Here is a 13,987-nt window from a genome sequence, read left to right on the forward strand (position 1 = left end):
TGTATGATCTCAGTGTATGTATCTGCGCTCTTGTCTTGTGTATGATCTCAGTGTATGTATCTGCGCTCTTGTCCTGTCTATGATCGGCAGCACATTGCTCTGTATAGAATGATTGTGCTGCGACCATTGTGCGCACAGATGTCTCAGGGATACAGCAGCTGCACACTCTCACATTTTATCCCTAAAGCTGATTAGTACAAAGGTTTTCATATAGAGGGAAGCACTGTACAAATGGTCACATCTCCTTATTTGGGGTGGGGGGGGACGTACATTAATGCTACGTTGCTGTGTATTGTTTAAGCATTTTGCTCTTGCATTATTTTATATTAAAATGTGATTTCCTCCTTTTATTCACTACAAATCTTTCCAGCTCCGTCATGTTCCGCCATAGAAACGTTCACATCCGTAGGCGTCTAGTGTGAACACAGAAAGTGTACAGATCAGGACCGGCCTGTTTGCGTTGTTGCAATTTCTGTAAGAATTAGTTAAGGACCCCTATATAAGTTACTGTAAGATATGTCCATAACATTGTGTACACCAGCAAGTTAGTGTACAAGTGTGTCCCCTCTCGTCCCTGCTGCAGGTGGGTCACAGCGCTTCTCTCCGTCCCGTCAGACACTGCTAATGTGCGTCTAAGTCACAATGCGATGCTGCTAGGACGCGCCAGAAGGGTGTGCTGATTGATGTGTGACGGAGTCTCTCTATCAGCATGGGTAGTGATACGGTGCGGCGGGCGCTGCTTTTTTCCACGCCAAGTTCTGTTTACAGTCGGGCACAGATATACACGTTCTCATATCAAATTAATCAGCAGAGTCTCCTGGTGCGTCTTAGTAGCAACGCATAAAAAGACGCCCAAAAAGACCCCCGACACTTGCAGAGTTGCACAGGACCTGACTGCTCACTTGCGACATACATATCGCGCTACATGGCGTATTGAGGCTAGATGATCAAAGACACATCTGTAAATGGTCCTCACTAGAAAGGCTGATAACAGAGAACATACTGTGCTAGTTATTACTCTCTATGGTATGAGAACTTTGACCCTTATATCTCTGCATATATAACATGATGTCTGTACACCCGCTCAGTTTGGTAGCGTGCGGATAGCGTGCTTGCCATAGTCACTGACCTGTGTATTGTGCTACTTCTGCTTTCCTGCATTATTATTGCTATGCTCTTCTCTCCCAGCAGCACCCTGCATCACCTCTGTGCCTGATACGTACCTGCCCGGGGTATGGGCATAGGTCCTCCGCACGCGCTTTCCCTAGCAGATTGTCATTTTTATTTGTTTTCCCTGAATAATCCCCCAAACACAGAGCCGCAGAGCTGTTCGCAGCTAATTGGATTAAGTTGGTTGGTAATATAGTACAGACAGCAACGTGCGAAGGATGTTTACTGTCGTCATGGAGACCGGTTACCATGGCAGCATAACTGCTCGCCTCTTCGTGCTTTTAGGGCAATGGTGGAGGGGGTGTAATCGGGAAAGACCCTGCCAGTTGTCGGGGGACAGTGTTCGGGTGGGTACCGCGGGCGCTATCGAGGAATGGCAGCTCCAGTGTGTGAAAGGTGTTTCCTGGAGCGGCCAGAGATAAAGTACCAACCAATCAGCTACTAGCTGTCACTTTATAAACTTTATATGTTTGAAAAATTACAGGAGCTGATTGGTACTTTATCCCCGTCCACTTACTCTCTACAAGACTTAGTACATAGACCCCATAGTATCACGCAATCTGCTCCTAACTGCCATGTTACAGGCTTTGTATGAAATATGACAGGAGCTGATTGGTTGGTACTTTATCTCACAATTTTATCTCTCTCCAAACTTTCATGAATAGCTGTTATTTGTTAGTACAGCTTAGAAAGTAAAGGTGAATGCTTGTTGCTAGGGGTAACACCACCTGTTTTATTATACTTGGTCTTTATCTGTATGAATAACACATTCTGCAGTGCTGTCTATACAATCTCCTGATCCCTCTCGCAGAGTACAGAAGTGAGAGCTGCCACACTGATTACTGAGGTCATGTTTCTTTAATACATGGCTGCTCATTCCCTGACCATGTGCCTGGCACACTTACCTGCGCTAGCTTATCATGTATATATCCTGTATTGTGCTCAGTATAGGGAACATAGAAATAGATCAGTCACCGAATATACGCCGCCACCGTGCAGAAGACGGATCCATCCGAATGTAAAATGCGTCTTTCCTGGATGTGGTCATTCCTAAAAATAGTTGTTGAAGGTTAGGAGGCGCGTGATTGTGACTAACCCCAAACATGGCTGCCACACAAGCGACTGTCTGACCCCTCCCTGTGCAGCGTTCTCTCCGTGCGCACCGCGGTGGTGGGTTACTCCTATAATCTGTCATAGAGACTATAAGTGAGCGCGCACTCCATCGTGGTAATAAGTAACGTGTCTATTGGTTGATTTTTCCAGATTCCGACATTGCTGCTGCCACGACCATGATGCTATTGAACTCTCCCCATGATTTACACGCAGGTTGTGAGTAGACACTTATGTACACTTATTGGTAGATACAAGCACACCGCACACCTCCATGTCCTTCTCTACCTGCTGTCCTTATACCTGCACTCTACCTGTCAGGATACCGCACACCTCCATGTCCTTCTCTACCTGCTGTCCTTATACCTGCACTCTACCTGTCAGGATACCTCACACCTCCATGTCCTTCTCTACCTGCTGTCCTTATACCTGCACTCTACCTGTCAGGATACCTCACACCTCCATGTCCTTCTCTACCTGCTGTCCTTATACCTGCACTCTACCTGTCAGGATACCGCACACCTCCATGTCCTTCTCTACCTGCTGTCCTTATACCTGCACTCTACCTGTCAGGATACCGCACACCTCCATGTCCTTCTCTACCTGCTGTCCTTATACCTGCACTCTACCTGTCAGGATACCCCACACCTCCATGTCCTTCTCTGCCTGCTGTCCTTATACCTGCACTCTACCTGTCAGGATACCGCACACCTCCATGTCCTTCTCTACCTGCTGTCCTTATACCTGCACTCTACCTGTCAGGCTACCTCACACCTCCATGTCCTTCTCTACCTGCTGTCCTTATACCTGCACTCTACCTGTCAGGATACCCCACACCTCCATGTCCTTCTCTACCTGCTGTCCTTATATCTGCACTCTACCTGTCAGGATACCGCACACCTCCATGTCCTTCTCTACCTGCTGTCCTTATACCTGCACTCTACCTGTCAGGATACCGCACACCTCCATGTCCTTCTCTACCTGCTGTCCTTATACCTGCACTCTACCTGTCGGGATACCCCACACCTCCATGTCCTTCTCTGCCTGCTGTCCTTATACCTGCACTCTACCTGTCAGGATACCGCACACCTCCATGTCCTTCTCTACCTGCTGTCCTTATACCTGCACTCTACCTGTCAGGCTACCTCACACCTCCATGTCCTTCTCTACCTGCTGTCCTTATACCTGCACTCTACCTGTCAGGATACCGCACACCTCCATGTCCTTCTCTACCTGCTGTCCTTATACCTGCACTCTACCTTTCAGGATACCGCACACCTCCATGTCCTTCTCTACCTGCTGTCCTTATACCTGCACTCTACCTTTCAGGATACCGCACACCTCCATGTCCTTCTCTACCTGCTGTCCTTATACCTGCGCTCTACCTGTCAGGATACCCCAGCTGCCCCCTGCCGGCAGAAATATAGCAGTGGTAGAGAGAGCGGATGTGTGATGTCATAGATAGTGATAGTGTAGTTACCGCGGCTATTACCCAGCTCACACTGACACCTGACAAATAGCTGCTGCTGAGCACTGACCCTGGTGATTATGGCTACAAAACGGGTATAAAGGGGGCCTCCACCTTCAGACAACTCTTATACAGGGGCTGGTGGGGTGGAGCTAGTGCCCCCTGGCCACCCGCTGCCCCCGCAGATGATCCTTAGAAGTCTAGTTTTTGTGTGGGGGGGGGGGGGGGGGGTGGGGGCTGTTTTTACTCTTTGTTGGATAAGTGCCACTTTGTAACCTATGTACCTTGTATTCATGGCTACTAACTTGGCTGCATTGTTCTTTACTTCTTGAATATAAGATAGTAGGTTTCCCCAACTAAAGGGTTAAAGCATACGGGTCACACAGGGGGGTGCTGTTGCTGTGGGCTGAGCCATTATCCAGCCTGTGGGGGCATCCATGGTACTGACCTGTATACAGGGTGTCACCTGGTGTGATGTGTGTGCATGCAGGAATCCCCATCCCGCTGCTTAGCTCTGCCCTGTTATAAGGATATAATTCCCAGCTTTGTCTTACGCCTACAGTACCTGGCACCGGCTCCTAGTGCCAAGCTGCGCCCATCCCCCGTTTTGTCATTCGGTCTGATCATGTTTTCCTGGCTCTCACAATTCCGTAGCGTGCCGTCACTATAGCGCAGCGCGCGCTTCTCTTCCGGACACGGTGCCGGCGGGCGGGCGACCTGGCATTGCCAGGGATGATGGTACTATATCGTTCCAGGAATGTCTGCATGTGACAGGGAATTAGAATCCGCTGCTGGTAAATTATTCACAAACAGCTGTCACTTAAATGGAAATTGTCAAAAATAAATTCAATATTATGATTATCCATACATGTGTAGCTTCAACAGCTCCGGCTGCTTCACGTCTCGGCTGTAATTAGTACTTGATTACGCTCAGCTAGTTAGAGAGCAGATCTCGGCTACACACACAGCCCTAAAATGTTCAGTTACAGGACCCTACACGTTTTATGACACATATTGCTGAATAGGACACCAGGTCCATTCCCAATACAAAATAGTGATTATGAATTAAATCCGCAATCCCGTGTAGTTTTTTTAGTTTCTTTCATTGAAATAACAAGTACGTCGAATGTTTTTCTTAGCGGTCATCCTTCATATCATTATCTCCTTTTCAAAGTCTCTTGGCAGAGCAATAAGTACGGCTGACAGTCAGCCTGCTACCGAGACACCGGCTGCCAGACTCTCGGCATGTCATGCGATTTGTCCCTTACCTCCGTTACTAACCGCTATTGTACTTTATATTATCTTATAAACTTACAGATTAAACCGCGGCCGCAGCGTCCTAGATGTCTGTCTGCATGGTGCCAGCAGGCTTATGATGGACATACTCGGGGTTCATGTAATGCTGCTGACAGCATCAGGGCTCATTGTGTACGTTATAGAGGGACGATGATTATATTTACATGGCACTGGGGGGACGGGGGTTACCTGCCTTTCTGTGGGACCTGGGTTTTGTTGCTACACTAGAAGTAGGAATTGCTAATCCTTATCTGTCCTCTCTCCCGCCAAGGCCAGATTAGCACCTCAGTACTTTCTCTGCGCTCACAATGCCAAAGCACCTCCTGAATAAATACAGATGTGATATTTACCAAGGTCTGATTCAGTGATATCCTGTAGTTTGTCAAATCTGCTAATGAGACTGCAAATCTCTGTGTGAGAGGTATTGTTCATGTATGTGACAATGGGGGATTTCCGTTACCATCGCAGGGATTTAGCTCCTGGCTATGCGGATGATCACACTGTAAACCCACGACTAGCGGATTTGGATATCTGTTCCGCACCCTCCTGCCTCGGGGCTATTCGTGGTCTTACCGCGTGTGGTAACAGCATTGCACCCAGCACTTACCCCGGGAGCTACATCCCCAGGGTGCTATATTCCTTCCCAATGAGCTGTATTATATGGGTGCTGCAGTTCTAGCTTGTGGGAGGGTGTCTCATGTAATTATGGCAGTGGGAAACGTCTGACCATAGAAAGGAAGTTAGTGTGTGGGCCTCTCTCTAGTTGTGCTTAGGCATAAAGGACTTTAGTTTGGTTCACGTGGTCTAGTTAGCTATTTTAGTTCATCCCCATCTTTAGCCATCGGTGGCTTCCACAGCATTAGAGGTTATTTGGGGAGAGCTGTCAGATAAGTCCCTGGGCCGTATTCTCAGGCCCACGTTTCTGCGGCGCTCCTTACATAACGCAAGGTCATTTCTGCTGTACTCAGTCATGTACATGTACCATGGCATTTCTCATGTACCCGAAGCTGTTCATGTTTTCAGGATGTCCTGAACTTAAATGTATATTTGTCTACTTGAGTGGCATGTTGGTTGAGTGGCCATTAGGAATAGGACCTATAACTAAAAGGGTTGGGATTCAGATGTGAGCCCCCTAAGTTTGTGCAGTGCTATAATTCACAATGAGTCTAGTTGCAGAGAGGATCATTTATCTAGATCACTGGAGCGCACTCTGATTATTATTATTGTTCTTTATTTATATGGCGCCACAAGTGTTCCGCAGCGCCTTACATAGTACATAAACAAATAATTTGACAACTGACTTACAGTAAAAAATAGGACAAGGACATGGATAATATACATTGATACATAAGTGACCATAACACCTAGATATGCAACAGAGCGTAAACAATCAAGTATTAGGTACCCTGGTGGGGGGTAAGAAGTAGGTGAAAGAAAAGTAAAGAGAAGCACAAGAGGTTAGAGGCTCTGCTCGTAAGAGCTTACATTCTAAAGGGGAGGGGCAGACAGACAGGGGTGACACAGATGGGGTAAGCAGGGAGGAAGGAGTATGTTGCAGCAAGTTAGGATGGGAGCTGGAAGGCTTTGATAAAGTAGGGGGTCTTGAGAGCCCGTTTGAAGGATTGAAGAGAGGTGGAGAGTCGGAGAGGGAGAGAGTTCCAGAGGTCGGGAGCAGCACGGGCAAAATCTTGGAGGCGGGAGTGGGAGGAAGTAATCAGTTGGCATGAGAAGCGGCGTGCATTGGTTGAGTGAAGGGGGCGGCCAGGAGAGTGAAGGGTGATGAGATCAGAGATGTATATGGGAGAAGATTGGGTCAGGGCTTGTAAGTGAGTGTGAGAACCTTGAATTGGGTTCTGAAGGGGAAGGGGAGCCAGTGGAGGGCTTGTAGGAGAGGGGAGGCAGATGTAGAGCGTTTGGAGAGGAAGGTGAGTCGAGCAGCAGCATTGAGGACAGACTGGAGAGGAGAGGGATGGGAGTTGGGGAGGCCAGATAGGAGGAGGTTACAGTAGTCCTATCTGGAGATGACCAATGAGTGAATGAGGGTTTTGGTGGCATCCTGGGTGAGAAAGGGTCTAATCTTGGAAATATTTTTGAGATGGAAGATTGGTCATGAATAGTTATAGCAGCCAATCAGAACGCTGCGGCAGCCTGCGCCTGGAGCACACCAGCTGAGTAAGTTATGTACTTACAGATAGTAACGTACGTAAAGCTAAGCTTGTTCATCGCTCTGACGCAGCAGCTGTTATGTGACTGATGGAATTGTGCGTACGTGAATATGCTGACTGCAGCGATCACACGTTGTTAGCAATCGGTAACAATATAATGGTTGTAGGGGACATGGTATGCTGTTATTAATGGGTCTCCGAATCGCCTGCTCTGTACGGAGCATTGCTGCACTACGCAGCCTAATAGCGCTAATGTTCCGGCTAGTCCTATATCTCTCAGGCTCCTACGAACGACCTTTGGTGTCACCCTGGCCGCTAAGTGTAAAGTACGTGTTGACCGTTGCATAGGTTACTGTGGGAGTATCCGTTCCTGCCTCTTCCTACGGGTACAGTCGTCTCTCGCACAGGCTGATGCAGAGAATATTAATAGACGTCACATGGCGACTTCTGGGGTCTGAGGTCAGCAGGCCGCACACAGGCCGATACTGTTACTGTGCGGATTGTGTGTGTGTGTGACACTGATACTGTTACTGTGCGGGGTGTGTGTGTGTGTGATACTGTGCAGGTGTGTGACTGATACTGTGCGTGTGTGACTGATACTGTGCGTGTTTGTGATACTCTGTGTGTGACACTGTGCGTGTGTGTGACACTGATACTGTGCGTGATACTGTGCGTGTGTGAGACACGGATACTGTGCGTGTGTGTGACACTGATACTGTGTGATTGTGTTTGTGACACTGATACTGTGCGATTATGTGTGTGACACTGATACTGTGCGTGTGTGTGACACTGATACTGTGTGATTGTGTTTGACACTGATACTGTGCGATTGTGTGTGTGACACTGATACTGTGCGATTGTGTGTGTGACACTGATACTGTGCGATTGTGTGTGTGACACTGATACTGTGCGATTGTGTGTGACACTGATACTGTGCGATTGTGTGTGACACTGATACTGTGCGATTGTGTGTGACACTGATACTGTGCGATTGTGTGTGACACTGATACTGTGCGATTGTGTGTGACACTGATACTGTGCGATTGTGTGTGACACTGATACTGTGCGATTGTGTGTGTGACACTGATACTGTGCGATTGTGTGTGTGACACTGATACTGTGCGATTGTGTGTGTGACACTGATACTGTGCGATTGTGTGTGTGACACTGATACTGTGCGATTGTGTGTGTGACACTGATACTGTGCGATTGTGTGTGTGACACTGATACTGTGCGATTGTGTGTGTGACACTGATACTGTGCGATTGTGTGTGTGACACTGATACTGTGCGATTGTGTGCGTGACACTAATACTGTGCAATTGTGTGCGTGACACTGATACTTTGCGTGTGGCACTGATACTGTTACTGTGCAATGTGTGTGTAGCACTGATACTGTTACTGTGCAATGTGTGTGTAGCACTTATGCTGTTACTGTGCAATGTGTGTGTAGCACTTATGCTGTTACTGTGCAATGTGTGTGTAGCACTTATGCTGTTACTGTGCAATGTGTGTGTAGCACTTATGCTGTTACTGTGCAATGTGTGTGTAGCACTTATACTGTGCAATGTGTGTGTAGCACTGATACTGTGCGATGTAGGTGTGTGTAGCACTGATACTGTTACTGTGCGATGTTGTAGGTGTGTGTAGCACTGATACTGTGCAATGTTGTAGGTGTGTGTAGCACTTATGCTGTCAATGTTGTAGGTGTGTGTGTGGCACTTATGCTGTTACTGTGCGATATTGTAGGTGTGTGTGGCACTTATGCTGTTACTGTGCGATATTGTAGGTGTGTGTGGCACTTATGCTGTTACTGTGCGATATTGTAGGTGTAGGTGTGTGTGGCACTTATGCTGTTACTGTGCGATATATTGTAGGTGTGTGTGGCACTTATGCTGTTACTGTGCGATATTGTAGGTGTGTGTGGCACTTATGCTGTTACTGTGCGATATTGTAGGTGTAGGTGTGTGTGGCACTTATGCTGTTACTGTGCGATATATTGTAGGTGTGTGTGGCACTTATGCTGTTACTGTGCGATATTGTAGGTGTAGGTGTGTGTGGCACTTATGCTGTCACTGTGCGATATTGTAGGTGCGTGTAGCACTTATGCTGTTACTGTGCGTTGTTGCTTTAATGTTCTCTCTCATTTCTGACACAGTTCCTCCTGGAGTGATACAGAATGGAGCCCGCGTGCTCAGCAGAGGCATCTTCCAGGGCGTCAGACCTCTACCAATCAATCCTATTGGAAGCATGGCTGCCGCTGTAAGGTAGGTGTCCAGCTGATGATGATATCCTGTGTGCACCCCTCGGTCACCCTGAGAAGCACTGATACACTATAGATACCTCCGTGGTTATGCAGAAAGTGGGGGGTAAGCTATGATGTCCCTAAATAAAATGGTCCCTGCCCTATTGCTGCCAGAGCGCTGATTATTGCTGTGGTGATTCAGGGTATTTAGTACCCTGCTGGGTTCCGTCCTGGGGAGCGAGAAGGTGGGTGACATCCAGGTCACATCAGTTCCGCTCTTCCGCCCGTCACCTCTCGTGCTCTGTAGATGGGGCTCATTTCCATCCTGGCAGAAATGCGGCTACATGAATCTAATCGCTTCTGTCCAGCATTCATCACTTATCTGCAGTGTCGGCACACCATTACATCATCTTACATTTCACAATCCTCTCTTCTGTCTCTCTACCTTGCATAAGCTGAAACATAAAATCCAGGCATACCCCATCCTCATTTGCCTTATTCCTAGGGGGGGGGAACCCCATTCGCGTCCGGCAATTCAATTAGCAGGGTTACCCCCCCTGCTCGTCATTTCCCAGAGGCTTCAGGAGTCCAAGAGAAAAGGTAACCGCGGGAGGTTGGGGGGTGCAGGAAAAGACCTATTAATTCCGCACTTTACATGGAATCACTGGGTTTCCGCGCATTAACCCCTGATGTGCCGTGTGGGGGTAATGCTATTTAATTGAAAAGCATTTGGCCGTGTGGCACAGGTAATTAAACCTAGCGGCTAATGAATTCCCCCTTGTTGTGTAGACTATGGAAATCCAGCAAACCATAGAAATATCTCCTGTCACTTCCTGGGTATTTTATATGTGCCTTATTGGATGCAGGCGTTACCTATAACAACCTGGCCTCCATCTCTGACAACCTCAACCTTCTGGCAATAAGAGAAACATGGCTTCCACAATCAGACACTGCCCCTCCTGCAGCCTCTTCACTTGGTCTCCGAATCATCAGGACCCCCAGGCCTGGGAGCAGGGCAGGACTCCTGCTGTCCCCATGCTGCACATTCAAAGGTCTCTCACCTGTTCCTTCATTTGCATCTTTTGAAGTCGTCAATATCCCGATTTGTAGCACCTTCTCTGGGTTGTGGTTCATTAGGTCTACATTGTCTAGATTGACCATGTTTGGGTAGACAATGGAAGATAGACAGGGACTGAAGGTCGACACACTAAAGGTCGACTGGTAACAAGGTCGACAGGTATGAAGGTTGACATGCACTAGGTCGAAACTCATACTCAAATGGTTGACACATTTATTTTTATTTTTTTTAGGGTTAGGCACTTACTACGACGGGTCGACTAGTAACAAGGTAGACAGCCATGAAGGTGGACACGCAGTAGGCCGACACTCATATAGTCAAATGGGCGACACTTTATTTTTTTTTGTAGGGTTAGTGTCAGGGTTAGGCACTCACTCCGACGCTTAGTGTTAGGCACTTACTCTGACGGGTCGACTAGTAACAAGGTCGACAGGCAGGTCGACACACATATAGTCAAATGGTCGGCATTTTTTTTTTTTAAGGTTAGGCACGTAACCCGACGGTTAGGGTTAGGCACTTACCCCGACGGTTAGGGTTAGGCACTTACCCCGACGGTCAGGGTTAGGCACTTACCCCGACGGTCAGGGTTAGGCACTTACCCCGACGGTCAGGGTTAGGCTCGTACCCCGACGGTCAGGGTTAGGCTCGTACCCCGACGGTCAGGGTTAGGCTCGTACCCCGACGGTCAGGGTTAGGCTCGTACCCCGACGGTCAGGGTTAGGCTCGTACCCCGACGGTCAGGGTTAGGCTCGTACCCCGACGGTCAGGGTTAGGCTCGTACCCCGACGGTCAGGGTTAGGCTCGTACCCCGACGGTCAGGGTTAGGCTCGTACCCCGACGGTCAGGGTTAGGCTCGTACCCCGACGGTCAGGGTTAGGCTCGTACCCCGACGGTCAGGGTTAGGCTCGTACCCCGACGGTCAGGGTTAGGCTCGTACCCCGACGGTCAGGGTTAGGCTCGTACCCCGACGGTCAGGGTTAGGCTCGTACCCCGACGGTCAGGGTTAGGCTCGTACCCCGACGGTCAGGGTTAGGCTCGTACCCCGACGGTCAGGGTTAGGCTCGTACCCCCGACGGTCAGGGTTAGGCTCGTACCCCCGACGGTCAGGGTTAGGCTCATACCCCCGACGGTCAGGGTTAGGCTCGTACCCCCGACGGTCAGGGTTAGGCTCGTACCCCCGACGGTCAGGGTTAGGCTCGTACCCCCGACGGTCAGGGTTAGGCTCGTACCCCGACGGTCAGGGTTAGGCTCGTACCCCGACGGTCAGGGTTAGGCTCGTACCCCGACGGCTAGGCTCGTACCCCGACGGCCTAGGGTTAGGCACCAGGAGGGAAGGTTAGGGTAAAGATTAGGGCTAAAAAACAAAACAAACCATGTGTCGACAATTTGCATGTTGACTATATGAGTGTCGACCTAATGACCATGTCAACATTCATAACTGTCGACCTTGCTACCAGTCGACGTTTAGTGTGTCGCCCTTCTGTCCCGTCGACCTTGTTACCAGTCGACTTTTAGTGTCGACCTTCAGTCCCTGTTGACCTTCAGTCCGTCGACCTTCATGCCTATCGACCTTGTTAAGTTGACCTAAGGTGTATGTCGACCTTCAGTCCCTGTCGACCTTGTTACCAGTTGACCTTTACTGTGTCGACATTCAGACCCTGTCTATCTATTGCCTGTCTATCTAAACATGGTCTATCTTCTAGACAATGTAGACCTAATGACCGGATACCCCTGCTCTGTGTGTGACTATGATGGATCTCCCCAGCAATTCCTTGTAACTCTCTTAGCCTGGTGCTTATCCTCTGATCTCCCTGCTATAATATTATGTTATGCCAGGGCCCTGACTGACTGCCCACATTTCTCTCAGCCTCTTCTCTCTTCCACTCTGCATGATGGCCACGACTTCTGTTTCCTAACACGTTACCTTCTCTCATCCCACTACTGGGTCATCTGACTCTGCAAAGCCCCCCAATATTTGCAGGTCTCAAGTTTCCTGAGGTGTAACCTATTTCCCCAGTGCACGTGACTTCACATACTGTACCTGTAACGTCATCAGCCGTGGCACACACAGGCCACTTGCTGCCCTCAGAGCCTCTCCAGCCATGTAGATCATCATTGACGAGTCTCCTACGTTTCATGACATCAAATATTCTGCAATTCCGCCGTAACACTCTGGGCATTGCCAAACACAGTATACTTCCATAGAAACATAGAATTTGACGGCAGATAAGAACCACTTGGCCCATCTTTAAACATATTATTACCTCAGCCCTTATTGATCCTTACTTCCTCTGAAGGATGTCCTTATGTCTATCCCATGTATGTTTAAATTGCTCTACTGTCTTAGCCTCTACCACCTCTGATGGGAGGCTATTCCACTTATCCCCACTACCCTTTCTGTGATGTCATTTTTCCTCACATTTCCCCTGAACCTACCACCCCCCAGTGTCAGAACATGTCCTCTTGTTCTAATACTTCTCTTTCTATTAAGAATGTCTCCTTCCTTTACCTTGTTATATCCCTTTTATATATTTGAACGTTTCTATCATGTCCCCCCTTTTCCTGCTCTGCTCCAAACTATACATATTAAGATCATTTAGTCTTTCCTGGTACGTTTTGTGGTGTAGACTTTGCACCATTTCTCTTTCATCCACTAGGGGACACTGGAGGTGCTTACGCTGGGGTATAGAGGCGTGGATAACTGGAGCCGGCACTTTAAATAAATTAGAAGTGTGAAGCTCCTCCCCCTCTATGCCCCATCAGCCCTCAGTTTAGAAAATGTGCCTCATGGAGCTGGTCACAATCTGCTGTGATCCAGCATTACTTTGTTTTTTATTTAGGTTTTATTATTTTTATGCATATTTTACACTATATTAGGTACCTTTCGCCACCTCTCTAAAGGTGGGATCCGGGTACCTGGCGCCCTGTTCTTAATAGAACAGGAATGAGTGCACGGTGCTTATTACAAAAGCACTGACAGCTCCTTACCGCCACAGCACATTTCTAACAGAAAAAAGAAAGTGCTGAAGACTGCTGCAGAGAGACTTCTAAGGGGACACGCAGTGAGTAACCAGCTGCGCATCCCCTGGCTCCCACCCCCGCCGCTGCCCAGCGGTTTCACAGCACTGAGAAGAGTGTGTGTGCTGCAGCTGTGAGAGCCTCCGAGGAAGCAGTCGGTATGGCTGCGCATTCCCCCGCTCTGACTCCCGCCGACCGCCCAGTGTGTATTGCTGCTTCTGGCGGGGGCACACACTGTCCTCAGTACTTGCTCGCCGCTAAGGGCTGCAGAGGGACGGGGGAGCGCGCATAGCTCCTCCATTTTGGACGGCAGCCTTGATAAAAAAGGGGGCGGAGCCTACACAGCGCGGTCTCTCTCCACTGCTAAGGCACAGGGCTGTTAAAAACAGCGTGCCTGCCAATGTCTGTACTTCATGCCTGCATTCTCTCCCTCCTGAA

General features: G+C 48.8%; 1 protein-coding gene across 4 annotated transcripts in view; it reads left to right on the forward strand.

The window, feature by feature from the left end:
• FOXN3 (forkhead box N3) overlaps positions 1 to 13,987 on the forward strand; it is a 214,324-nt gene that overhangs the window by 186,904 nt on the left and 13,433 nt on the right. For 3 of the 4 annotated variants that reach the window (XM_088462515.1, XM_088462516.1, XM_088462514.1), the window contains exons 5-6: positions 2,434 to 2,499; positions 9,367 to 9,475. In XM_088462515.1, the coding sequence (XP_088318641.1) occupies positions 2,434 to 2,499; positions 9,367 to 9,475 (175 nt within the window). The remainder of the gene's footprint in view (positions 1 to 2,433; positions 2,500 to 9,366; positions 9,476 to 13,987) is intronic. The other variant, XM_088462517.1, reaches the window with a different exon arrangement.

Source organism: Taudactylus pleione, unplaced genomic scaffold (assembly GCF_031769625.1).
Source record: "Taudactylus pleione unplaced genomic scaffold, aTauple2 ptg001254l, whole genome shotgun sequence".
NCBI classification, from domain to species: domain Eukaryota; kingdom Metazoa; phylum Chordata; class Amphibia; order Anura; family Myobatrachidae; genus Taudactylus; species Taudactylus pleione.